The sequence below is a fragment of the Panthera uncia genome (genome assembly GCF_023721935.1).
Source record: "Panthera uncia isolate 11264 chromosome B2 unlocalized genomic scaffold, Puncia_PCG_1.0 HiC_scaffold_25, whole genome shotgun sequence".
Lineage (NCBI taxonomy): Eukaryota > Metazoa > Chordata > Mammalia > Carnivora > Felidae > Panthera > Panthera uncia.
The window spans coordinates 1,791,618-1,815,793 of NW_026057581.1; the positions used below are offsets into that span (position 1 = coordinate 1,791,618).

General features: G+C 46.3%; 1 protein-coding gene across 2 annotated transcripts in view; it reads left to right on the forward strand.

Annotated features, from left to right (window-relative positions):
- The first annotated feature begins 2,278 nt into the window (after positions 1–2,278).
- ZSCAN12 (zinc finger and SCAN domain containing 12) overlaps positions 2,279–24,176 on the forward strand; it is a 57,599-nt gene continuing 35,701 nt past the window's right edge. Inside the window, exons 1-4 of one of the 2 annotated variants that reach the window (XM_049654707.1) lie at positions 2,279–2,374; positions 2,826–3,281; positions 8,045–8,210; positions 10,198–16,058. In XM_049654707.1, the coding sequence (XP_049510664.1) occupies positions 2,871–3,281; positions 8,045–8,210; positions 10,198–11,516 (1,896 nt within the window). In that variant the 5' untranslated portion in view covers positions 2,279–2,374; positions 2,826–2,870 and the 3' untranslated portion in view covers positions 11,517–16,058. Of the gene's footprint in view, positions 2,375–2,825; positions 3,282–8,044; positions 8,211–10,197; positions 16,059–24,176 lie in introns of those variants that run through there. The other variant, XM_049654709.1, reaches the window with a different exon arrangement.

The following is a 24,176-nucleotide window of genomic DNA, read 5'->3' on the forward strand; positions in this document are numbered from 1 at the left end:
CCCCAGGTGCATCTTTTTTTCAAAAAGAGGTGTATTGATTTGTATTAGGAAAACAGAAAAGACCCAAGTTAGAGTTCAAGGGAGAATAAGCAAACTCAAATGCCCAGAAAAGGCAGGTAATAAAAATGAAGCAATCCTAGAGTCACAAAGAAAAACAAAAACCATTATTTTACATTGCATTAGGTTCAGGGAAATTGTTAGGATTCTCTTTATTGATTTTGAATTCTACAGGAGAAAGATGATCAGGTTAGTTATTCATTGCGACCACCATAAACAATGATCTTTTCCTACTCTTGAGTATAGTACAGTTGACCCTTGGACAACATGCAGTTAGGGGTATTGATCCCCTATACAAAAATCTCAGTATAACTTGACCCCCAAACACTTAATCATCAAGAGCCTACTATTGACCAGAAGACTTGCTCATAACCTGAAGAGTTGAACACATATTTTGTATGTTATATGCATCACATACTGTATACAAAGAAAAAAAATTTTTTTTTCAGTTTTTAAAATTTTTTAAAAGTAATCTCTACCCCCAGTGTAGAGCTCAAACTCAGGACCCCAAGATCAAGAGTCACACTACGTGTGAAAAAAAGCTGAGGTTCTGAAAGGTTCTGAATGATGTTACCTTCCTCTAGATTTACTTTTGCTTCTACAGGCACTTAAGAATATAGTTGGGAGCGCCTGGGTGGCTCAGTGGGTTAAGCATCTGACTCTTGATTTTGGCTCAGGTCATGATCTCACAGTTTGTGAGTTCAAGCCCCACATCAGACTCTGGGCTGACTGTGCGGAGCCTGCTTGGGTTCTCTGTCTCCCTCCCTCCTTCCCTGCTTCAACTCTGCTCATGCTTTCTCAAAGTAAATAAACTTAAACAAGCAAACAAAAAAATGAAACAGTTGCTTGGAATAACCATCCCATGAGATTTCTGGCCAGGAATTTGGTGAGGTCTCAGCTGGAAATTTCTTCCATTTCGTGTGGCATCTTACAGTGGCACTTGGTGGTGTTTATCTGGCAGCTGGGTTTGTTGGAAAATCCAAGCTGCACTGCCATGCCCAGTGCCTTGGGGTGAGAACAGCTAGAAGGACGGTCTTGGGGCCTCCTTATGTGATCTTTGCAGTAGGGCCATCGGACTCTTTCTATGGTGGCTCAGGACTCCAGGAGCAATTGTTCCAAAAAACAGTGAAAGCTGCTGCTGTCCTTAAGGGCTCAGGCTGGGAAACTAAAACAGCATCAGTTTTGCTGTATTTTATTTGAGCTGTCCTCAAGCCCACTCAAGACTCAAGGGGAAATGACATAGACTCAGGAAAAGCACGGAAGAATTTGTAGTCATCTTTAATTTTCCAAAATACCCTTATCCACCCAGATATAAAGCCTGGGGAAAAAATAATAAAGTTGTTTTTGGATTCTCTATATAATTAACTTTTTTTCTCCTTTCTTGCCTCCTTTTTAACTTCCCTAAAGACACCCAGCATGACTCTGAGCTAATCAAGTGTATCTATGCTCATTTTTTATGTACAAAGTAACAAAGTGATCTGACATTACAGTTTCACCATTTGAGTGAATTTTTCTCTTTTCGTTTTAGTAGTAGTTAGAAGGCTTATCAAAATATCACAGGAGACGGCATTTTTTAAATGTTGGAATCACCTGGTTTATAAATTGTCCAAATGTTAGTAATAAACTAACGTCTATTCTGTGCCCCTACATCCCTGGGTTTCCCGCGTGTACGAGACAGGAACTCTGCTCCTCGGCTTCCCGTGTCTTGCCCCTCGACGCGCAGGTGCTTTCTCCTGGCACTTGCACCGGTGACGAGACCCGCAGCGCGCAGGTCGTGCCTGGGGCTGGCACCCACGCGGCGGAGCCTACAGAATCGGACGAAGTCACAGAAGGGAAGACGACGGGCCAAGATGTCCCACGAGCAGAGACGCCAAGTCCCCAACAAAACACTGGCAAGTTGACGCTAAAAATCTATAAAATGAATTACACACATGACAAAGTGGCACCGATTCCAGGTGTGCCAGGCCTCGCTCACCGTGGGGCGGGGCAGCGGGGACGGCGGGCGGGACCGGCAGGGCCGAGACCTGCAACATCAGTCAGCTCCCCGGCCACCTGCCGCGACCCTTGGGGCCTCCGGCTGTAGCGGAAGTGCGCTCGCGCCCACCGGGCCCACTCTCGCGACCTCGTGGGGCAGCGCGGGATCCGCCCGGCGAGTGCCCGCCCCTTCCTGAGGCTGGAGCGGAAGTGCGCGCGCTCCCGCCCGGCTCGCTTCCGGCCTTTGTGGGGCGCTGTGGGCTGTTCGGGCTCCCGGCGGCTTGGACCGCGTGACCCGTGGTCTCCCCGGGAGGGACCCGGCTGCCGGCCTCGGGAGCTGCAGGTGAGCGCGCTGCTGCTCTCCCCTGCCCTTCCCGGCCGGCCCGAGAAGCCGCAGGGGCGGGGGGCAGCCTTCGGGAGCGGCGTCCGCCGCCCTTTCACCTGCTGCGGGGCTGCCGCGCCGGTTTCGTGGTTTCCGCCACACGCCTGCCCGTTAAAAGAGGCCGTCTCAGTGTTTTATTATTACTTGTTTGCTCTGAACGTTGGTTGTGTTCCATTTGGTCGTCCTTTATTCTAGGGCTAAATGGAAGTGTTGCCTTTGTGAAGTCCTTAAACCCTTAGCACCTTTTACTGAATCTTTCTCTTTAATGTGTTCTTAAGTCTTTCGTATTCAGTTTCCGTGAGTGTCGTGAATTACCCTGGGGGTGGCTTGCAAAGCGCAGAAGTAAATTGTTAGAATTTGCAGTTTTCGCTTATGGTGTAGCTTGTGTTAAAAGCGACGGCTTCTCGCTCAGGTCCACCCTTGCTGAAAGCACCGCTAGAGCTTCTGCACGGCCGCGATGGCGTCGGCCTGGGCTGCGCCGCCCCACGAGGAACCGGGTGCGCTTCTGGAAGTAAAGGTGGAGGAGGAGGAGGAGTACAGGAATACCACCAGACGGGATCAGAACCTGCGGAAGAACAACACCCACAGCAGGGAGGTCTTCCGACAGTACTTCAGACACTTCTGTTACCAGGAGACGCCTGGACCCCGCGAGGCGCTGCGCCGGCTCCGCGAGCTGTGCCGCCAGTGGCTGAGCCCAGAAACGCACACCAAGGAGCAGATCCTGGAGCTGCTGGTGCTGGAGCAGTTCCTGACCATCCTGCCCGAGGAGCTCCAGGCCTGGGTGCGGGGACAGCACCCGGAGAGCGGGGACGAGGTGGTGACCGTGCTGGAGGATCTGGAACGGGAGCTGGACGAGCCTGGAGAGCAGGTGAGAAAGTGAGAGATGGTTTGTGACTGAGATAAGGTAAGTTACGGATTTGTAGGCCAGAGCGAAGGACAGCATTATTCCACCAAGTCATGGAAATTTGGTGAATGTAGTCCTAACTTACTTATATCTTTTTTATGGGAGGATCCTGTATTTCTGTAGTGAGCTTATGGTTTCCAGTTGATGAAATGCTACTCAGAAACATTAGAAACAAGATTTATTTCGTTATTATTTTTTTAATTTACATCCAAGTTAGCATATACTGCAACAATGATTTCAGGAGTAGATTCCTTAGTGCCCCTTACCCATTTAGCCCCTGCCCCCTCCCACAACCCCTCTCATAACCCTCAGTTTGTTCTCCATATTTATGAGTCTCTTCTGTTATGTCCCCCTCCCTGTTGTTATATTATTTTTGCTTCCCTTCCCTTATATTCATCTGTTTTGTATCTTAAATTCCTCATATGAGTGAAGTCATATGATACTTGTCTTTCTGTAACTAATTTCGCTTAGCATAATACCCTCCAGTTCCATCCACGTAGTTGCAAATGTCAAGATTTCATTCTTTTTGATTGCCGAGTGATACTCCGTTGTGTACACACACACACACACATATATACCATATCTTCTTTATCCATTCATCTGTTGATGGACATCTGGGCTCTTTCCATACTTTGGCTATTGTCGATAGTGCTGCTATAAACATGGGGGTGCATGTGTCCCTTTGAAACAGCCCACCTGTATCCCTTGGTAAATACCTAGTAGTGCAGTGCTGGGTCGTAGGGTAGTTCTACTTTTAATTTTTTTTTTTTTTTTAATTTTTTTTTTTTTTTTTTTAACGTTTATTTATTTTTGAGACAGGGAGAGACAGAGCATGAACGGGGGAGGGTCAGAGAGAGAGGGAGACCCAGAATCTGAAACAGGCTCCAGGCTCTGAGCTGTCAGCACAGAGCCCGACACGGGGCTCGAACTCAGAGTGCGAGATCGTGACCTGAGCCGAAGTCGGCCGCTTAACCGACTGAGCCACCCAGGCGCCCCTCTACTTTTAATTTTTTGAGGAACCTCCATACTGTTTTCCAGAGTGGCTGCACCAGCTTGCATTCCCACCAGCAGCGCAAAGGGTTCCTCTTTCTCCACATCCTCGCCAACATCTGTTGTTGCCTGACTAGCATTACTGTTACTGTTAGCCATTCTGACAGGTGTCAGGTGGTATCTCATTGTGGTTTTGATGATGAGTGATGTTGAGCATTTTTTCACGTGTGAGCCATCTGGATGTCTTCTTTAGAAATAAGATTTCTAAGAGAAAATGTTAAGTGAGCGTAACGGGGTGCGCAGCAGTCTCTTGGAAGGGACATCGCTTCTGTTGCAGGACACAAGTAATTAAGAAATAAGGTCTTGCAGGTATATCCACTGCTCTGCATCCATTAAAGGATTAAAAGATGGAGAAATCAAGGTCACCATCTTGGAGGAATGTGAGGTCAGAGCAGAGAGGAAGGTTCAGAGAGCAGGGACGAGATTCCTGGAGTAGTAGAGCCCAGGTAGGTCCGACACATGGGTAGTGAGTAGAAGGGTTGAGAACAGAGTCCAGGACCTTGAGTATCACCTGTGGAGTGTAGAGTCTGTTCTGTAGGACACAAGCTTCTAACCTTTTCTCTTTAAGTGAACTTCTCTAACGCCAGGATCTAACCAAAGTATGTAGAATTCTGTTCTATTTTGTTCCAACACTGATAAAAGACAGCAGTTCTCAACCAGTGGCAGTTTTCTGCCCTGAAGGGCATTTGGTGATGTCTTGGCACATTTTTGGTTGTCATAGTGGGGGGAGGTGCTACTGGCATCGAGTGGCTAAAGGGTAAGGATGTTTTGGAATATCTTATAACGTATAGGATGGCGTCTCGTAACAGGGATTTTTCTGACCCAACGTGTCAATAGAATCAAGACTCAGAAGTCTTGGTATGAAGAGTATAAAACAGGGAAGTAATAAAGCAAGAAATGCAACCCAGCATTGGCAAGGGGGAGGAACATGTGGCAGAGTTTGAAGATCTGAGTTTGAAGTAGAGTCAAGACGGTGAGGCTGTGAAGGATGAGGCATGTCTTAGGTAAGTATTAAGTGGAAACGATGATAGATTAGATGGATAAAAAAGGGAAAACTCTCTACGGAGCCATCGATTCTAGGCTAAGCGTGGGGGATTTCAAGCTTGAGAGACTAGTGTAATTGAGGTGCTCCTAACAGAGTTCAAGGCTATTGGGGATGGTGGATTGGGGGAAAGTTCATTCGTTCAGAAGACATTTATTGAATGTTTAACATGCACCAGGCACCATTCTAGGCACTGGAAACGCAGCAGTGCACAAAGCACAGAAGTTGCCTCTGTCTTGTAAACAGATTCTAGTCTAATGAGAGTAGTAACCAGGTGGTGCCAGGTGGAGATAAATCCTATATGAAAACAGCAACGAAGCGGAAAAAAGGTAAACAGTGAATGAAGCGGAGACTGTGCGACTTTTGACAGACTGGTGAGGGAAGGCCTTCCAGATGGGGTGACATTTAGAGCAGAGATCAGGCTGTGCAGTCACCTAGGCTGAGGACATTCAGCCAGAGGAAATAGTGGGCAGGTGAGAATGTGCTTATCGTGGTAGAGATATAGGAGATGAAATCAGGTAGTTATAACGAGATCACATCATGGGGGCACTTACAGGCCATTATAAGGACTTTGGATTTTATTCTGAGATGGAAAGTCATTGGAGGGTTTTGAACAGAAGAGAGGTTTAATCTGACCTAAATGTTATTTATTTATTTTTATTTTTTTAATGTTTATTTATTTTTGAGAGAAAGAGCATGAGGAGGACGAGGGCAGAGGGAGAGGGAGACACAGAATCCGAAGCAGGCTCCAGGCTCCCAGCTGTCGGCACAGAGCCCGACGCGGGGCTCGAACCCACGAACCGTGAGATTATGACCCTGAGCCGAAGTCGGACGCTTAATCGACTGAGCCACCTAGGCGCCCTATGACCTAAATTTTAAAAATAATGACTCCAGCCGCTCTGTTGGAAGAGTCCTAGATTAGGGTTCGTGGTGGGAGTGCTGGAGGCCCAGGGTCAAAGGTCAAAGCCGGGAAGCCCAATCAGCACTAATCCAGGCAGGAGGTACCAGTGGCTTGAACTGTGACAGTAGCAGTGGAAGCAGCGAGATGCAGCTGGATCTTGAGGGGGTTTCTTTGAACATCGCATCGTGTCACATGGGTTTGTCATTCAAGGAGGTGATAAAGGCGGGGAAAGAAGAAGGTTTGGAGTAGGGGCGGGAATCTAGAGTTACTAGGTTTTGGATGTGTTGAATTGTAGATTCCTCTTAGAACCCAATTGGAAAAGTTGGGCAAGCAGCTCCGCTCAGCAGAGGGATGTGTGCTGGAAATAACAAAATTGGAGCTTGTCATAATATGGGTGATATCTGAAGCTGTGGGACAAAAGGATCGACAGGACGGTGGAAACTGAGAGGGAGTGGCCAGGGAGATGGGAAGAGAAGCAGAAGAAAGACTGGCACTCCCAAGTGTGGGCAGAAGTAATTTGGTTTTAAACATGTTGTCTTTGTACTGCCCTTTCCCTCAAAGCATGCTGGGGGTGGCTGATGGAATTTCATCCTGATTTCTGAGGCCTCACCAGAGATCCAGGGACAGAAGGAAGGCACAGCTCACTGTAGCGGCCTTTTTCTCCTTCCAAATTTGAGGTCTGAAAACCTTTTTCTGTCCGCCTCTGAGAGCATCCTGCTGACTTTGGCTCTTATTCTGGGGTCAGAAGTTACAGAACGAAGCTGTGGTGGAAGTAGAAGCAGCGTGTGGTGGTTTCTTACTCCCAGAATGTAGCTGTTGCAGGGTTGGGGGGTAACTTGAGGGTCTGTTGTATGCCGGTGCCCCCGCAGTGTGCCTCATGCATAGTCTGAGCCATGCACGGTCTGAGAAACCACCCAGGGACACGGAGCTCCTGAACCAAGAAGCAACTAAGTGGCCCCCGAATCGCTGCCTTTCATACCACGCTGGGGAAATACGATTTATTTTTAAATACAAGAGGGAGTGATTCCGTGGAGGAGTGGAAGCCAGAGTGAGTGAGTTTAGGGAGCAGAGGTCAGAGGTGCAGGAAGGGATGGGGTTGAAGGCAAGAGTTGAGGTTACAAGGTACGGGCCTTGATGAAGCAAAGTCCTCTTCCTCTAAGTGGAAGGGAGTAAGTGTATGTGGGGTGATGAAGAAAAGAGTGGGTGATCTCTGATGTGACCATGACCTTGGACAAGGAGAGAACAAGGTCATCTCCTGGAAGGAAGTGGGGGGAGGAGCCTCAGAAGAGCAGAGACTGTAGGGAACAGCTTCCTCCTCCCATCCCCTGTCTTTCCTCCCTCTTTCTCCTTTGTTCCCTCTGCCTTTTTGCCTCGTTTCTCCATCATTTCTCTTCACTTACCCCGTCCTTTTCTTCTTTTTCTCTTCTGTTTTAATTTCCCCCAAGTTCTTTTCTTGTGCTCGTTGCTTCCCTTTACCTTCTCTTCTCTCCTTCCTATTTTCTTCCTCTCACATCTCCACTTTGAGCATAAGACAAAGACGTGACGGTGGCACAGGCAGCATTTTTTAGCGGTTCAGAACAGAAGGGCGGGGTTCCTGGAGGAGGTGGCTTGTATACAGGCCTTGAAGAATGAGGCGCGTTACAGCAGGCTGATGTCTGGAAAGAAGTGCAGGTGCCGGAGAGCCGGGTGTCACTGCCTCGGATCGGATCCTACACCGTTGTTTCCTGTTGGCAGGATGAATGTGGCCACCGTGTCCCTGTCCACACTGAGCAACAGGACACGCTCTTGCAGGAGACGGCCCTTGTGGGAACAGGACGGGAGCCCGGCATGTCCCTCCCATCCAGGGTTGCCCGGCTGAAGTATGAATCTCCAGGACCTGGAGCCCAGCCGGAGGAACAAGGTAAGGAAGACAGAGCAGCTTGGGAGGAAGGGAAGACGGGCAGGCACAGGACCTGGGGCCTCTTTAGTTCCGTGTACCGTTTCTCCTCGTCACAGTCAGGAAGACCTCTCGTGCACGGACTCTCAGCTGGTTCGGTTTGTCACGCTTCAACTCTCGTTTTCTCTTCATGTTAATATTTTGTTCTCCACTCCTGCAGTATTTTATGAGATCGCTTAATTGAGTCCTTCTGATAGTTACTTTCCTTCATACTGACTTCCCTGCTATTTCTGGTCTTTATCCTGTCAGATGGTGCTACTGTCCTCCTGCCTTCAGTAACCAGGTTTTGGCCCAGGATGTCTGCAGTTTTCAGATGGTTCAGGAGAAAGCATCTATATGTGTACTCTTAGGAAAAGGAGAAACAGCAAATGTGGCAGAATGTTAAGTTGGTGAATGTGCGAAAGACCCCATATTCCTTATCTCTGTGTTCTCTACTTTTAATTTTTAAAAATAGGTAAAAATTCTTATAGTTAAAAGATAAAAATTTAAAGTTACCCAGTGACAAGTTTTCCTTCCACTCATTCCCTCGGCCATCTGGTCTTCTCCCTGCCCTGAGATGAGTTGTCACTGTTCTGTTTCTTGTATGTGCTTCCCTAGAGATCTTTTTATATGTATACGTTTTTCCACATTCAAGCAAATACATTTTCTTCTCTTTATTACTAAGATGGTAAAGGTTTGTGTTTTTAAAAAAATTTTTATTTTATTTATTTATTATTTTTTAAATGTTTATTTTTTGAGACAATGCGAGAGACAGAGTGCAAGCAGCGGAGGGGCAGACAGAGGGAGACACAGAATCTGAAACGGGCTCCAGGCTCTGAGCTGTCAGCACAGAGCCCGACGCGGGGCTCAAACTCACGGACAGTGAGATCGTGACCTGAGCAGAAGTCAGACGCTTAACCGACTAAGCCACCCAGGCGCCCCTAAAAAAATTTTTAAATAGAGCATGCATGCACGCACATGAGTGGGGGAAGGGCAGCAGGGGAAAGAGTCCCAAGCAGGCTCTACACTCAGAGCAAAGCCCGACTCTGGACTCTATCTTACAACCATGAGATCATGACCTGAGCCGAAATCAAGAGTCAGACGGACGCCACCCAGGCGCCCCATATTTTTTATTTCCTAACAGCACCTTAATATTAAAATGTACGGATGGGGGTGCCTGGGTGGCTTAGTCAGTTGAACATCCGACTTCGGCTCAGGTCATGATCTTATGGTTTGTGGGTTCGAGCCCTGCGTCAGGCTCTGTGCTGACAGCTTGCTCAGAGCCTGCAGCCTGCTTCAGATTCTGTGTCTCCTTCTCTCTCTCTCTCTGCCCCTCCCCGGCTCATGCTCTGTCTCTCTCTGTCTCTCAAAAATAAATGTTAAAAAAAAAAAAATTTTTAATGTATGGATGAACCACACAATTAACTTGTCCATTCCCCAGTTGTCCCCAGTGATTTGCTCTAACAGGTAGTGCTGTGGTGAGCGTGTGTGAGTACTTCAGTATAAATTCCCATGTGTGGAATTCTAGCCCCAAGGTTAAATACAGTTGTCATTTTGATGGACATTGGCAAGTTGGTCTGTATGAAGCCCGGGTCAGTTGACACTCCCACTGGCGATGTATACCCATTGCATGAACAGTGTTCTACTGATGGGTGGAGGTGATGGGTGCAAATTGTACCTCAATACTCAAATTTGCTTTTCCCTTATTTTGAGGTGGGCATCTTTAAGAGCTGTTGTATTTCCTTTCCTGGAAACAACTTTTCCTGTCCCCAGTTTTTATTGGATTATTGGTCTTTTCCATAACAATTTTTGGAGTGTTTTATGTATTAGGTCTGTTGGATGTTCTAATACCATTGTACAGTCCTGCAGAAACTCCGGGTTCTTAACATGTTTTTCACCTGGATAATGAGTGTCTGGTGAGGTGAATATGTTGTCTAATGAGGTGCAAACTAGTAACCGTGATCCATTGCAGTTTCAGGTGTTGAGACTGGAAATAAGTACAGGAATTTAACTCTAAAGCAAGAAGTGTCTGAAGAAGCAGCACCACAGGGGAATATGTGTAGCGGATTTGAAAGTGCCATGTCCCGGTCGGCTAGGTGCAGAGAAGCTTACGGATCCGAAGCAGAAACAGAAGAGTCTTCTGGACCCTCCAGGGAAGGTGAACAGTCTGCGGGTGATGAGAACAGACTCCGTCTGACTGAACAGCAGAGGGTCTGTCCAGGAGAAAAACCTCATGAGTGCGAGGAGTGTGGAAAAGCCTTCGGTCAGCACTCGAACCTCTTAGAACATCAGAGGGTCCACACTGGAGACAGGCCCTACAAATGTGAGGAATGTGGGAAAACTTTCCGTGGGAGAACTGTGCTGATTCGGCACAAAATAATACACACCGGAGAGAAACCATATAAATGTCACGAGTGTGGCAAAGCCTTTGGCCGCTGGTCAGCTCTTAACCAACATCAGAGGCTCCACACAGGAGAGAAACACTACCACTGTAACGAATGCGGCAAAGCCTTTAGCCAGAAAGCGGGCCTCTTTCACCATCTCAAGATCCACACGAGAGACAAACCATACCATTGTGCTCAGTGCAATAAAAGTTTTAGTCGGCGTTCAATACTCACTCAACACCAAGGAGTTCACACTGGGGCAAAGCCCTATGAGTGCAGCGAGTGCGGGAAAGCCTTCGTTTATAACTCCTCCCTGGTTTCCCACCAGGAGATCCACCACAAAGAAAAGTGCCATCAGTGTAGGGAGTGTGGGAAATCCTTCAGTCAGAGTGGCCTTGTTCAGCATCAGAGAATCCACACGGGGGAGAAACCTTACAAGTGTGACGTATGTGCAAAAGCATTTATTCAGAGGACGAGCCTTGTAGAACATCAGCGAGTTCACACTGGAGAGAGACCTTACAAGTGTGATAAGTGTGAGAAGGCCTTCACTCAGAGATCAGTTCTCACGGAACACCAGAGAACCCACACCGGAGAGAGGCCGTACAAGTGTGACGACTGTGGGAACGCCTTCCGAGGCATCACCAGCCTCATTCAGCATCACAGGATCCACACTGGGGAGAAACCCTACCGATGTGACCAGTGCGGCAAAGCCTTCAGACAGAGGTCAGATCTTAGCAAACACCAGAGAATCCATAGTAGAGGTGCTCCCTCTAATGAGTGTGGGGAGTCGTTCAGGCAGCCCTCAGCTCGCAGGCAGCAGCGGACTGTCCACGAAGGGGAGGAGTCTGTTTCTGGGATGACCACGGGGACGCTGTGTCCCAGAGTACAGGCTGGAGAGGAATACTAGCTGGGGAGTGATTCCAACGGCAGTCACCGTTGCTACAAGGACACCTCAGACGTCTTGTAAAGGGTTCGCCGTGTGCCGCGCGTGACGTCAGCTGGTGTGTAGGACAAAGAGCGTAACACGAAAGTCCTCTTCTCGCCAGTTTACGGTGGAGCCTGGGGTCCGTCAGGTCACGTGTGAGCTTAGATCGGACTGCAGGACGGCAGAAGTGATCTGAGCCGCGTGTCCGTGAGGTGGCGGGTGGCGGCCAGTGCTGTCCGTTCTGAAGGACGGATCACCAATGCCTGAGCGGGTCAGCCAAGATTGTATTGAAGATCGGGGTTCAGTGGGCAGATTTGGAAGGCGGGGTGGAAACCAGGGTAAAGCCCACGTAGGGGGAGGCGAGGACGCTCAGGGCTTGTGGCGCCAGTGGCAGCCTGAGGTGGGGCATCTGTTCGGGTGGGCGGTGGCAGAGATACCCTGGGAACGGCTTGGGCCGGGCTGGGAGGGCGCGGACGGTGCCTCTTATAAAAGGCACAAAGCCCTTTTCTTAACTCCTAAGATCTGCCTGTAAATTAAAATCCTTCTCTGTTTTAAAAGTGAGGGTACGCCTGCTTCTGGAGAGGGTGACCTAGCTACAGTGTCACAGGGAGGGACCGGCAGTAGGTCTCTGACTTGTCCTGTCCCTTGCTCTCGTGGTTCTCCCCTTCAGTGCACGTCAGAGTCCCCTGTGGAGTTTGGTTAAGATGCGTGCAACCCCCTCACATCCTGCTTCGTGAAGTCTGGGGCGGGGGCCGAGAATCCCCATTCTCCAAGCTCCACAGTCACCTGATTCTAAAATTCGAGGAACACTGCATTGAATCGCAGCTGCCTTCATGGTCGCCTGTGAGGTGGGGAAGCGTGAACACGGGCCACTAAACACAGGCCACTGCAGATTCTTAGCTTGGGGAAAGCTCTGAAGGACAGGAGTGAACAGGGAAATTAGCCATCCAGCATCAGGGGCTTCGGGATGGCCTTTCCACCTCTTCCAACTTAAGTCTTAAGGAAATCGGAGACTGACCTAACATTGTGAGGCACTAGAGCACAAGGCTGTGTGTTAGTTAGGGGAGAGTGCTGGTGTTCTGGTTTGCTCCTAACCTCTCTTTTTTCCCAGCTTATGTTCTGAATTCCCTAATAGTTGCTCTTCAAAACTGGTTTACAATTTTTTGGTTTGTATACCTTCTTGAGCACATAAAAGAGCCAAAGATTGGTGACTCTATCCCTTGAGGCTTGTGCAAAAACATCAACCAAAAGCTAGTTGACCGGACTCCCGTATCACTGAGTAAGCAGTTCTGTTGTAGATGAGGGCCTGTGACTCAGTCGTGGACAACAGGCACGCACACGTGGCTCCTGCTCAGTTTATCTTTTTTTTTTTTTTTTTCTTTTAATGTTTGTTTATTTGGAGAGGGAGTGAGAGAGAGGACTCTGCACTGACAGTGCAGAGCCCGAGGAGGGGCTTGAATCCACAGCCCTGGGATCATGACCTGAGCTGAAATCCAGAGTCAGATGCTTAACTGACTGAGCCACCCAGGCACCCGGTTTATCTTTTTATTTACAGAGATTATTTTTAATCTTCATTGACATGTCCTCTGATTTCCTTCTCTTTGTACCTCACCGCAACAGGCCCTACAACTTCTGGGACTGTCCCCACGCCCCCTCCCCCAGATCATCCCACACAACTCCAGGATCCTCTTCTCCCCACACCTCTAGCTCCTTAGTGGGCCTGAAGTGGTGAGACACACAAGGGACGGGGAGAAATGAGGGTAGTTAACGTCTTTACTCCTAACTGCCGTTCTGTCCAGCTGCCATGTCTATCCTGTTTCCTCCCCACTCCTGTATGTACTCTGCCCCCCTTTCCCGACAGCCCCCATCTCTTGCCCCTCTATCCATCACCCTATCCAGAACACAGTATCATCACTGGTTGGAACCAGAAGTCCCTGGAGAAATTGATACGTTCTAGCTTCTAAGCTTTAAGTGTGAGCACATTTTCATAATATAATAATAATAATAATAATAATGGTATTAGTACTATAATTTAGGTACATTGTGTGTCAGATTTGCTTTTGGGATTGGAATTTCTGTGACTAAGGGAAAACATCCTGAGTTCACAATAGAGGAAAGCAAATGAGCATTTGAAAAACAGCTCATTCTCAAGTTGAGGACCCTTGAGGTGTTATATCCTAAGACCAACATCGGAGCTGCACACAGAAGGCGTCGAGGCAGCTGGGGTTGGGTACCTCCTTTTTTACCTCAAGAAAACTGAGTTTGTTCCCTGAGTGAGGCTGGGGGCTCTCAGCCGGGTGTGTTCCTGTTCTCTTCCCAGCTTCCCCTGCCATGCGTCTCTCACTCTTGCAAGCTCTTTGTTGGAGGGGACGTTGCTCAGAGATGAGAACCCAAATGAGAATGTCCTTCAGATGCTGTCCATGCTTGTCACCTTGCCTGATTTCGGACATGTTATCCGGACCGAAGTTACTCTTCATAGTAACCTCAAACCTCTAATCTTACTGCTCACTGGAACACGACTCTTAATTTAAACTTGCTTTTGGCTCTCAGTGCTGTTATCTGTGGGTTCCGCCCTTCATCTGCTGCTAAACACATCCTCTCAGGGCAGACATGTTCCTCCATTTGCCTCTAACACCTTTATTTGCTTAATATGAATGAACCCTAGACAAAGATCCAGAAGAGTGGGATATGCCTATCATATAGGATACAGTTCATAACTTGGTTAAAAATAAAGGTGGGGGTTTTGTTCTGGTTGTTTCTTGTGCTTAAATGTAGTTGCACTACCAAGAAAAGGTGAGTGACCTGGCGTTTCCAGGTAGACATCAAAGGGGCTCAAACTATCCAGGATAAGAAAATAGAACAATTGGAGCTAAATGGGCAACACAGGGGTAGGAGACCCTGAGGGGCAAGTGGAGGACGTGACCGAGGTTAGACACAGAATTGGGGAGTGCGGTGCACAGAGAATGCCTCACAGTGAAGTCCACAGTACGACGTTCTGAATAAAAGGTAGACGTAGAACAGCGACAGGCTCTAGGGTCGTTTGAATAGCTTATCTTTGCAGATTTTGAAACCATCAACAACAGGTGGCAGGACGGAAAGGAAAAAGGACACCGAAGCAAGTCCAAGGTAGAAATAATGTCAGTCCAGAGTAGTGACGTAACAGCCAGCTTGAGCAATTGGTGCGACACTCAAATGATGAACGCAAAGCGGTGGCTTGGAAATAACATTAAGGATAAGAGTGAGATTGACTGGCTTCTCTTTTCTGGTTGATTCAAGGTAAACAAGATATTCAGTGTTTAAGACAAAAAGCTCCTGTAGGGTTTGGGGGAGAATCAAATTGCTAAAGCAGTGAAAAGTGAAGGAGGCTCGGGATGAAAAGTAACGTGACAAACAGGAGCTCCAGGGGGTGTAATAGGGGTTGCAAAGGGAAGAAAGATGGGCCTCCTCCAAAAGAAACCTCAGTTGTAGGAACAGGCTCCTGGAATTTTGGGTATGAGATAAAGCTAATGCGGAAAAAGTGGGACTGAGCAGGGCTCCAAATTGAGAAATGTCCGCTGTGTGTTGAGGGCAGAGGTGGAGAGCACGAAGGTACCAGAACGTGGGGCAGCTCTGCACTCCCGTACCCTGAATGGAAGTAGCCTCCTGTTACGGTCCATAGATGATCTGTTCCAGAACTCTTAGAGTCAGAGTCCTTATTGGCCATCTTTTGGAGTCAAGAAAAGGGTTTGTTAGTAACATGTTAACATTAACAGCTTATTAAGGGCCAGGCATTACTAAAGTGCTTCACATGGTTTTATTTTTAGCCGTGAATTGGAGGAGTTGAAGCTGCCTCAGGTCACAAAGTTAGAATGTGGTGGGGCCAAGATTGGAAGGCCAGCGGCCCAGTTCCAGAGCCCATGCTTCCTTGTCTAGTTCAGTTGAAGGAACCCTGTGTTGCAGTCATAATCAAGTATTTATCTGGGAAATCTGTCACTATTCTGGAAGATAGTTCAGAAACCCCAGAGTCCTGGGTCCAAACACCCAAGGCTAATAATACCACCACCACCCTCTCTGCATACCAACTCTTGGATGAGGTTTGGTCAGCATAACATGAGCCCTAATTCTTGTTGCCTCACGAGGAGGGTGTCCACAGTAGACGTTTCCGCTAAAAATGGGCTCTTTAGAGAAAGGGATCCCCCTCCTGGCTTAGAGCTGAAATTCACTCTCCTTTCTGACACAATAGGAGATTTTTGGCAGTCTCCATTGATGCACATCAGAAAGCTGTCCCGTTTTGGATCTACCCAGTAGCCCAAATGGATCTCTTCTATGTAGCTAATACCACTTCTAAGATGAAAGAACCCATCATTATTACATAAAGTCGTTCTTTGAGGTGCCTGTCCTGTCCCCACAGCCCAGAATTGGAGCAACAAGTGCGTGTTCAACTTGGTGATAATCATGCGATAACCTTTACTTTCAACGTCCGTCCTTTGGCACTGAAAAGTTCTGTCACAGCTGCTCTAGCAGTTCCTTTTATTGGAATTTCTGTAGATCCTGCCATTCCAAATACTGGGTATAATTGGTAAGGAGTCCTTGCACATTTTTTACACATATATTTCTGTAAATATATGGAGAGTACGTGTGAATATATTTTATAAAAATGTGTGTGTTTTATACATACAATAAGATTTTGACAAAGCCAACCGTGATGAGTATTTTCAGCTCCTCAGTTGCTCAGCTCCTTAGCTCACATAAGACCACCGTTGAAAGCCAGGAGTTTTCCCTTGATTTCATGGAAACCATTGATTCTCACCCATGGGTCTGAACGCCCATCAGCCCTTCAGTCAAGGCTCGTCTTCTGCCCGTCTCAGTTGAAGGTGGTCTTTGGGTAGGTCTTTAGCCTAAAAGGCCTGGTCCTGGATGTCCCAAGGGCTTTCTAAGTCAAGGTTACTAGTAACCAGTAACCTAACTACTAGTTAGGTAACTGTACTAGAAGGTAACTAGTAACAACCAAGGGTTAGGTGTTTACTGGTTCCTCTCTAAGCCTGATACGCATATTTTACTTTTTGAGCTAGTGCTTCAGTGTGCCTACTTCACTGAGATACTTAGGAGCAGGTATCTCATCATTTCATACCCGCTAAAAGTGGCAGCTTGCAGTTTACTGTAAATTCCAGCTGAGTGAGTTTGGGCAAGCGGTTTACTAGCCTTGTGTCTCACTTTCCCCTTGGGGAACATGGCAATAGTGCCACCATCTCCTGGGGCAGTCAGGTGGGCTGAGTGGGTTACACGCGAAGCACTTGGACGGCGCTTAGCGCCTCTGAGGTGCTGTACGGCCGTTTGCGGTGTTCGGTCACCGGGAGCGCCCGCCGCAGGGGTCACCCGTCCCCGCGCGCAGTTCCCCCAGGACTGGTGCCAGGTGCGCCACCCAGTCCCGCAGTCACTGTCCTCCGTGGGGACAGGCCTCCCCGTGGTTACCGGAGATGACGCGGCCCAGGTTCGCGCCCTTCGTCTTCGGGGGTGGGGGAAGGCGGCTCTGGCTCGGTCGTGCGGCGGGAGGTGGGCCCCGCCGGGATGCTCTGCGGGGCGGGGACTCTGCCAGGCAACCACCGAGAGGAGAAAGCCTCCAGATTCCTAGAGGAGACCGGCGGCGCCGCGGCTGGGGCCCCGCAGCTGACCGGGAAGCGCGCGCTCCGCCGGCCTCGGCGCGCACCTGTATCGGGAGAGGGGGCGGTGCACCTGCGCGCGCCGGGCTGGCTCCGCCTCTGACCCGGCATCTGGGACTGCGGGGGCGGGGGGGGGGGGGGGGGGGGGCTTCGGTCAGAATTCAGGGTTCCAGGGGAAGTCAAGGATGGCCTCCGAGTTTTGAATTGTATTAGGATACCTTGGCTGTGGGACACTGAGAGTGGCTGGGGAGGTGATCTGACTCACGACTAGAAGCCACTTCCCGGTTATGTGATTTGGCAAACGATTTGATCCCTCTGTGCCACAGTATCATTCAGCTGTCAGTGGAATTATAATAGTGTCTACTTAAATGAGTAAATTTGTAGTCACTTTTAAATAAATATTAGCTGTTATTATTTTCTCATTTCTCATGTTATCCTCTTACCATTTATTTGGGATTCTCTGGGAAGAACCGAAGGGAAGAGCGTCATGGTCTTTCAAGCTTTATTAACTAATATTTAGGAAGTAAAATATTTTAGCATAGGGTGCTAGCTAATAATTTGCAAAGCCACTCCCACTCTTCTAATGTATTTAGCTTCCTAACAAAGTTCCTTTTTCTTTCAGTGCATTGTCTGAGTAGTGAGTTCTTGAGTAAAAAAAGAGCTTAACAAAGTTTAGAGGTTTTGTTAACAATCTTATTTTGTGTTCCAGGAAGAAGACCGACTACAAGGAAATACTTCTGAAAAACCAGCGTGAACCTCAAGCTGGAGTGAATCTTCTCCTGAGTGCTCTCATTCCAGAATGGGGTTCCTCCTGTGGGAAGGTCCCTAACGTGACTGATGGCCGAGGGAGAGGGCTGTGCCTGGGACCACGCTGACAAAGAAGTCACGGATATTCCTTCAGACTTTTAAGTTGCTACTACCCAAGATAGCTGCCTGCCCCCCACCCCGGGGCTGCCAGAAGACTCAGAGAACTTTACTTGCAGGTGCTGAGATCAGAAACAGACCAAGGAGCAGGTGCTGAAGTAGGTCCTGACACCTACCTAGGGGTATTATCCCTAGGCAGGAATAATACCCAGAATGTGGAGAAGAGGCATCACTTGTGCTAGAGAAGTTGGAGACAGCTTGGAGGGAAAGCCATCAGGTGGAAAGGGTCAGGATAATCGCTTATGTTATGGCTTGACTAGTGACAGCCTTCTGGAATGGCACAGAAAGCAGTAAAGCTGAACTGTAGGATCCACCATATGTCTCTGAAGCGAAAACCCAGCGCCTCCCTCGGGGCTTTAATTCGCCCTGGTATTTGTGCACACCGGGAAACTTCCGATGCTGGGTTGTTGTTTGGGTGTTTTTACTGAGTGTTTAACTTCAAATTCAGTTTTCCAAGACCAGCTTCATCCTATTGGCTCTAGGGTCCAGGCTAAAGGATAGAACAAGATATGGCAGAGAAAGTACTTCGGAATCCGAGGCTTCACATGCAGCCTGTTAAGACCCAGTTTTAGTTTGACTTTCATCATTATTGCCTTTTGAAACAGAAAGCCAGTGAGAAAGGGTGTCTACAGAGAGAAGAGATCCTTGAAAAGAAGCTTTTTGGGTCTCTCATTAGTTCATGTCCTTTCCCTTGAAAACTTGCCCCTGTCTCCTTGTTGTCTGCCCAGTTCTTTAGGTGGAAACTCAGCTATGTTTGTGAGCAGTTTTGTTGTTTGGTTTGACCTATTCAGCTACTTTACTTCAAAGTGCTGCTTTCTTATGTTTTAGTCCTGAACATTACTGGGAAAATTATTTTTCCCCACTTTAGTTTTTCCATATCAAAATAGTATGTAATTTTGAAACATTTTCCCATATCAAAACAGTGTGCATTTTATAACTGAAACCTAGCTGTTGCTTCAAGTTAACTTTTGTCATATCCCACTATTCATTGATTCACTCAACCAATATTTGTAGAGCATTTATTCGTCTGTAGTAGTGGCCTAGGTACATTTCAGTTGGTATAAATGATCCTTTTAAGTAGTCCTAACAAATTAAAATTTCTCTTGATTTCATTATATTCTATTTTTTATGTCTAGATTCAAACTGATCTCTTCTTAAGTTTTTTGATTATACCTTCCTGGTTCTTTGTCACATTTTGTGGGAAAATCCTCCTTGCTCTTCCAAACTTTCTGCCCAGCTGTCTCTCCTCACTCAAAGTGGAACCTCACGTGCCTTTTTGGGCACTTTGCCAACCTGAGATGACAGTTTAGATACATAAAGGCGTGTACTTTAAGTAAAACTGGGTTTTACCTTTGTCACTGTTCTTCATTTTTAGTCTCATTATCTCAGCAGAAGAGACAACTGACATTTGAATTATCTGTGCGTTTTTTTAGATGGTTATACTAAGAATAAAAATAAGGACTTGTTTCCAATTCTGCAGATGTGAAATGCTGTGGTGGGATCTCTCTAGAACTGCAACATCTATGCGGTAAGTGTAGTAGCAGCTTTAGTAACTGGTGAGTCCTTACTCAGCATCAGGGAATACAGATGCCGCAGAGAACCTCCTTGAAGGCAACAGGTTTGGAAAGGCTTTTCTTTGTAGCGGGTCCCTCCTTTCCTGCCAGGGGACCCACCACAAGGAAAAGTGCTCCGTGTTAGGAGTGTGGGCATGCTTTCATGTATTGTGGCCTTATTTTACATCAGAGAATCCACATAAACGAGAGACTGCATAGGTGTGGTGACTGTGAGGAGGCCTTCATTCAGCACAGAACCTCAACGAACTGTACGTGAAGGAAATGGGAACACCTTGACCCAGAAGTCAGGACCGACTGCACCAGAGAGTCTACGCAGGAGGGAGATCTTGTCAGCGGGATGAATGTGGGCATGCTTTGCATGGAATCACCAGCTTTATCATTCAGCAGTGGAGAATTCGCACTAAAGAGAAACCCAGACAGTGTGAGGAGTATGGAAGTCTTCAGGGTGGTTCCACCTTGGTAAACATCAGTGAATCCGTAGGAGAGAGGTTCTTATAAATGGCAGGATCACAGGAAGTTGTATGGGCAGAGACCAAATCTCAACAACAGAATCTCCACAGTATTGAAAAATTAATTTAATATAAGTGCACAGGTTCCATTCCCCATGGAATGGGTATTCTTAATTGCCCAATTTGGCCAATAAAAACATTCAGTGGGTGCCTCAGGTCAAGAAAAGGAAAGGTCAGCAGTTCTTTCTTGCTATCTAGAGGAGTCTATAGATGTGAGCAACCAGGAATTTTGAAATGAGCTGCTCACCTGCATGTCAGGACTTGGGACACTGTCTCCTGGGTGACAGTGCACACTGGGGACATGTTTCTCCCAGACATGCTCTTCTCAGAGCTTCATTCAACAAGAGCAGATTACTGTCTACTGTGGTCATTTTATTTTACTTGTTTATGGGCTGAATAGGTTTGTGTCTGTACCCCAGGACACACAAATCACATTTATAAAGTTTCAGTACATGTAATGAAGAACCACGTCATTAATTTGTTTGATGCTCCCCTAAATTTGGGACTGCTTCTGTGTTCTCCAGCATAAGGCCATGCAAGTATCCTTCAGAGTATATATTTTCCAGCTTTGGTTTAATTGTTGTTGTTGTTTTTAAGATAGTGAAATTGAGAAATAATGATGAAGATATTTCCCCTTATAGATAATACATTATATAATGTGAAGGCTAATACTTTATGTAACTTGCTTATTATCCTTTTCAGTTCTGAAACAAACTAAACGGGGAAAGGATGTTTAGAAGCTTTTCAGCAAGTTGTTAATATAGCCCAATCTCTATGAGAGAGAATGAGGCTTATGTATTTTATACTAGGTTACTAAATACAGGAATACTTAGGAATATAGGAATTTAGGAATTCCTAAATATAGGAATAAATATAGATTTTTAAACTTTGCAATGATTATTTCAGAATTCTGAGTATATTTGCTGTACATCCCTATTTTTTTTTTTTTTTTGCATAGGTATTACAGTCCATTTAGAAGATGGACTGCATTCTATAACAGGTCTTTTTAGCATCTATAGAAATCACGTTTTTTTAAAATTATTTTTTAACTTCATTATTATATTATGTGTAAGGATTTTCTAATATTGAACCAACATTGCATTCCTGCAATAAGTCCTGCTTAGTCATGGTGTATTCTTTTCTTAATGTGTTAATGAGTTTGACTGCTAATATTTTATTTACTCCATTTTCTTCAATGTTTATGTGAAATTGGTCTGTAATTTTTTTTTGTACTATATTTTTCAGGTTTAGGTTTCAACATTTTATAAATTTTTAAAAACTGTTTTATTTATTTTTGAGAGAGAGAGAGACGGAGTGCAAGCAGGGGAGGGGCAGAGAGAAAGGGGAAGAATTCAAAGCAGGCTCTAGACTCCCAGCTGTCAGCACAGAGCCGGACACGGGGCTTGAACCCACAAGCCATGAGATCATGACCTGAGATGAAGCCAGATGCTTAACCAAGTGAGCCACCCAGGCACCCCTAGGTTTCAACATTTTAACTGCATTTTTAAAGTAATTACATTTTTGTTCATTGTTAATACTCTAGAACAATTTATAGAGCATTGGAATTAGCTAGTCTCTGAAGTTTGAATTCTGATGTAAAACCATCTGGGCTGAGTGCTTTTCTGTGGGATAGTTCCTTGGTAACCTTCTCTGTTTCTTCCATTAAAAAATAGTCTGTTTGGAGGGCACCTGGGCGGCTCAGTCAGTTGGGCATCTGACTTCAGCTCAGGTCATGATCTTGTGGTTCGTGGGTTTGAGCCCCACATCAGGCTCTGTGGCACAGAGCCTGGAGCCTGCTTTAGATCCTGTGTCTCCCTCTCTCTCTGCCCTCCCCCCCTCGTTCTCTGTGTCTCTCTCTCAAAAATGAATAACTGTTAAAAATAAATAAATAAAAAGCCCTTTTGGGCTTTCTATTTATAATGGGGGTCAATTTTGGTGATCTAATATTCGCCTAGAAAATTAACCATTTCATCTATATTTTAAAATTTATTTGCCTCAAATCTGCAATATAATCAGTTATGACTTTTTAAATAGCTTTATTGAGGGAAACTGATGTACAGTAAACTGCAAAGGTATACAGTTGTACATATGTTTTAACATGTACACACCTGTGAAATGATCACCACAATCAATATAACGAACATATCACCCAAAAAAGTTGCCTTGTGTGTTTTGGTAATTCCTCCCTTCCACACTTCCCTGCACCCTGCCATCATCTCCAGACAATCTGTGCTAGAAATTCCTATAAATTATTATAAATTTGCATTTTTTAGAATTATGTATGGATGGAATACAGTATGTTCCTTCCTTTTTTAGGCTTCTTTCATTCAGCATAATTATTTTGATATTCATCCATGTTGTTGCATATATCAATAATCCATTCTTTTTATTGTTGAGTATTTCATCGTATGGATACACCAGTTTGTTTATACAGTTACCCTTTGATGGACATTTGGGTTATTTCCATTTGGGGGCTCCTAAAATGAAGTGGGTATAGACATTTGTGTACAAGTCTTTGTATAGACATATACTTTCATTTGTTTTCAGTAAATACCTAGGAGTGGGATGGTTGGATCTACGTGATGAGAATATTTTTAACTTTTAAAGAAACTCAAATTGTTTTCTAGTGTCTGTCCTCTTTCACACCCGTACCAGCAGCGCACGAGCTTTCCTTCACTACACATTCTTCTAATACTTGGTAAGGTCGGTCTTTCATTTCACACGTTCTAATAGGTGTGCAGTAGGACCTTATTGTAATTGTGATTTGCATTTCCTAATGACTAATGATATTGAGCATCTTTTCATGGGAACATTTGTCGTTCCTATAAAGCCTTTTCCTGAAGTATCTGTTCAAGTTTTTGCCCATTTTTCCCCTTCTCTAAGAAGTACCATTTTGTCAGTCAGCTTTGATAGGTGTATTGTGCTGGGTCAGCCATTTGTTAAATGCAAAAGCAAGGTAGAAAAATATGACCTTCTAACCTCTAGGGAACTTACTAATTGGGAAGACAGAACTTTATACCCCAAGAATACCTATGGAGCTACCGCCATCACATAGAAATGACCAACTACCCCTCACTCCATACATCCCTTCATGATACAGTTTTCTTCGCTGGTCTGTAGGTATGAAAGAAATCCATGATCTGGAGCCCTGACAGTTTATTCATAGTTTCATTCTACTGGGGCACCTGGGTGGCTCAATCAGTTGAGTGTCTGACTCTTGATTTCAGCTCAGGTCATGATCTCACGGTTTGTGGGATCGAGTCCCACGTCGGGCTCTGCACTGAGCACATAGCCTTCTTGGGAATCTCTCTCTCCTCTCTCTCTGCCCCTCCCCTGCTTATGCACTCTCTGTCTCTGTCTCTCTCTCAAAATAAATAAACTTTAAAAAATAGTTTCATTCCACTGCTTTTACCCTACAAGGGCAATGCTGTCAGCCATAACAGAAGAGGTAGAGTGGTGACACATCATTGGACTTCATGCTAAAAATGAAGTAACTTAGGGGCGCCTAGGTGGCTCAGTCAAAGTGCCTTACTATTGGTTTCAGCTCAAGTCATAATCTTATGGTTCATGAGTTTGAGCCCTGCATTGGGCTCTGTGCTGACAGCAAGGAGCCTGCTTGGGATTCTCTCTCTCCCTCTCTCTCTCTCTCTCTCTCTCTGCCCCTCCCCCACTCTCTCAAATAAACTTAAAACAATTTTTTTTTTTTAATGAGGTAACTTAGATTTAATATGGACTACTGGAATCTGAAAGGTCAGGAAAAAAGGGCTGCTTGGACTGCTTCAGTGGAGTTGCCACGAGATGTGGGTGGGAAAAGACTATATGAAGAAGGTCTTTTATGAGTGTTTTCAAATGTCTTCTCAACCAGGGTGATTTTGTCCCCTGGGAGTCATTTGACCATATCAAGAGACTTGTTTCACAGCTGGCAGGAAGGTGGGGGGTCAGTGTTGGGGGAGGTGAGTTAGTGGTTGGGAGGGGAGAGGAAGGAGATACTGGAAT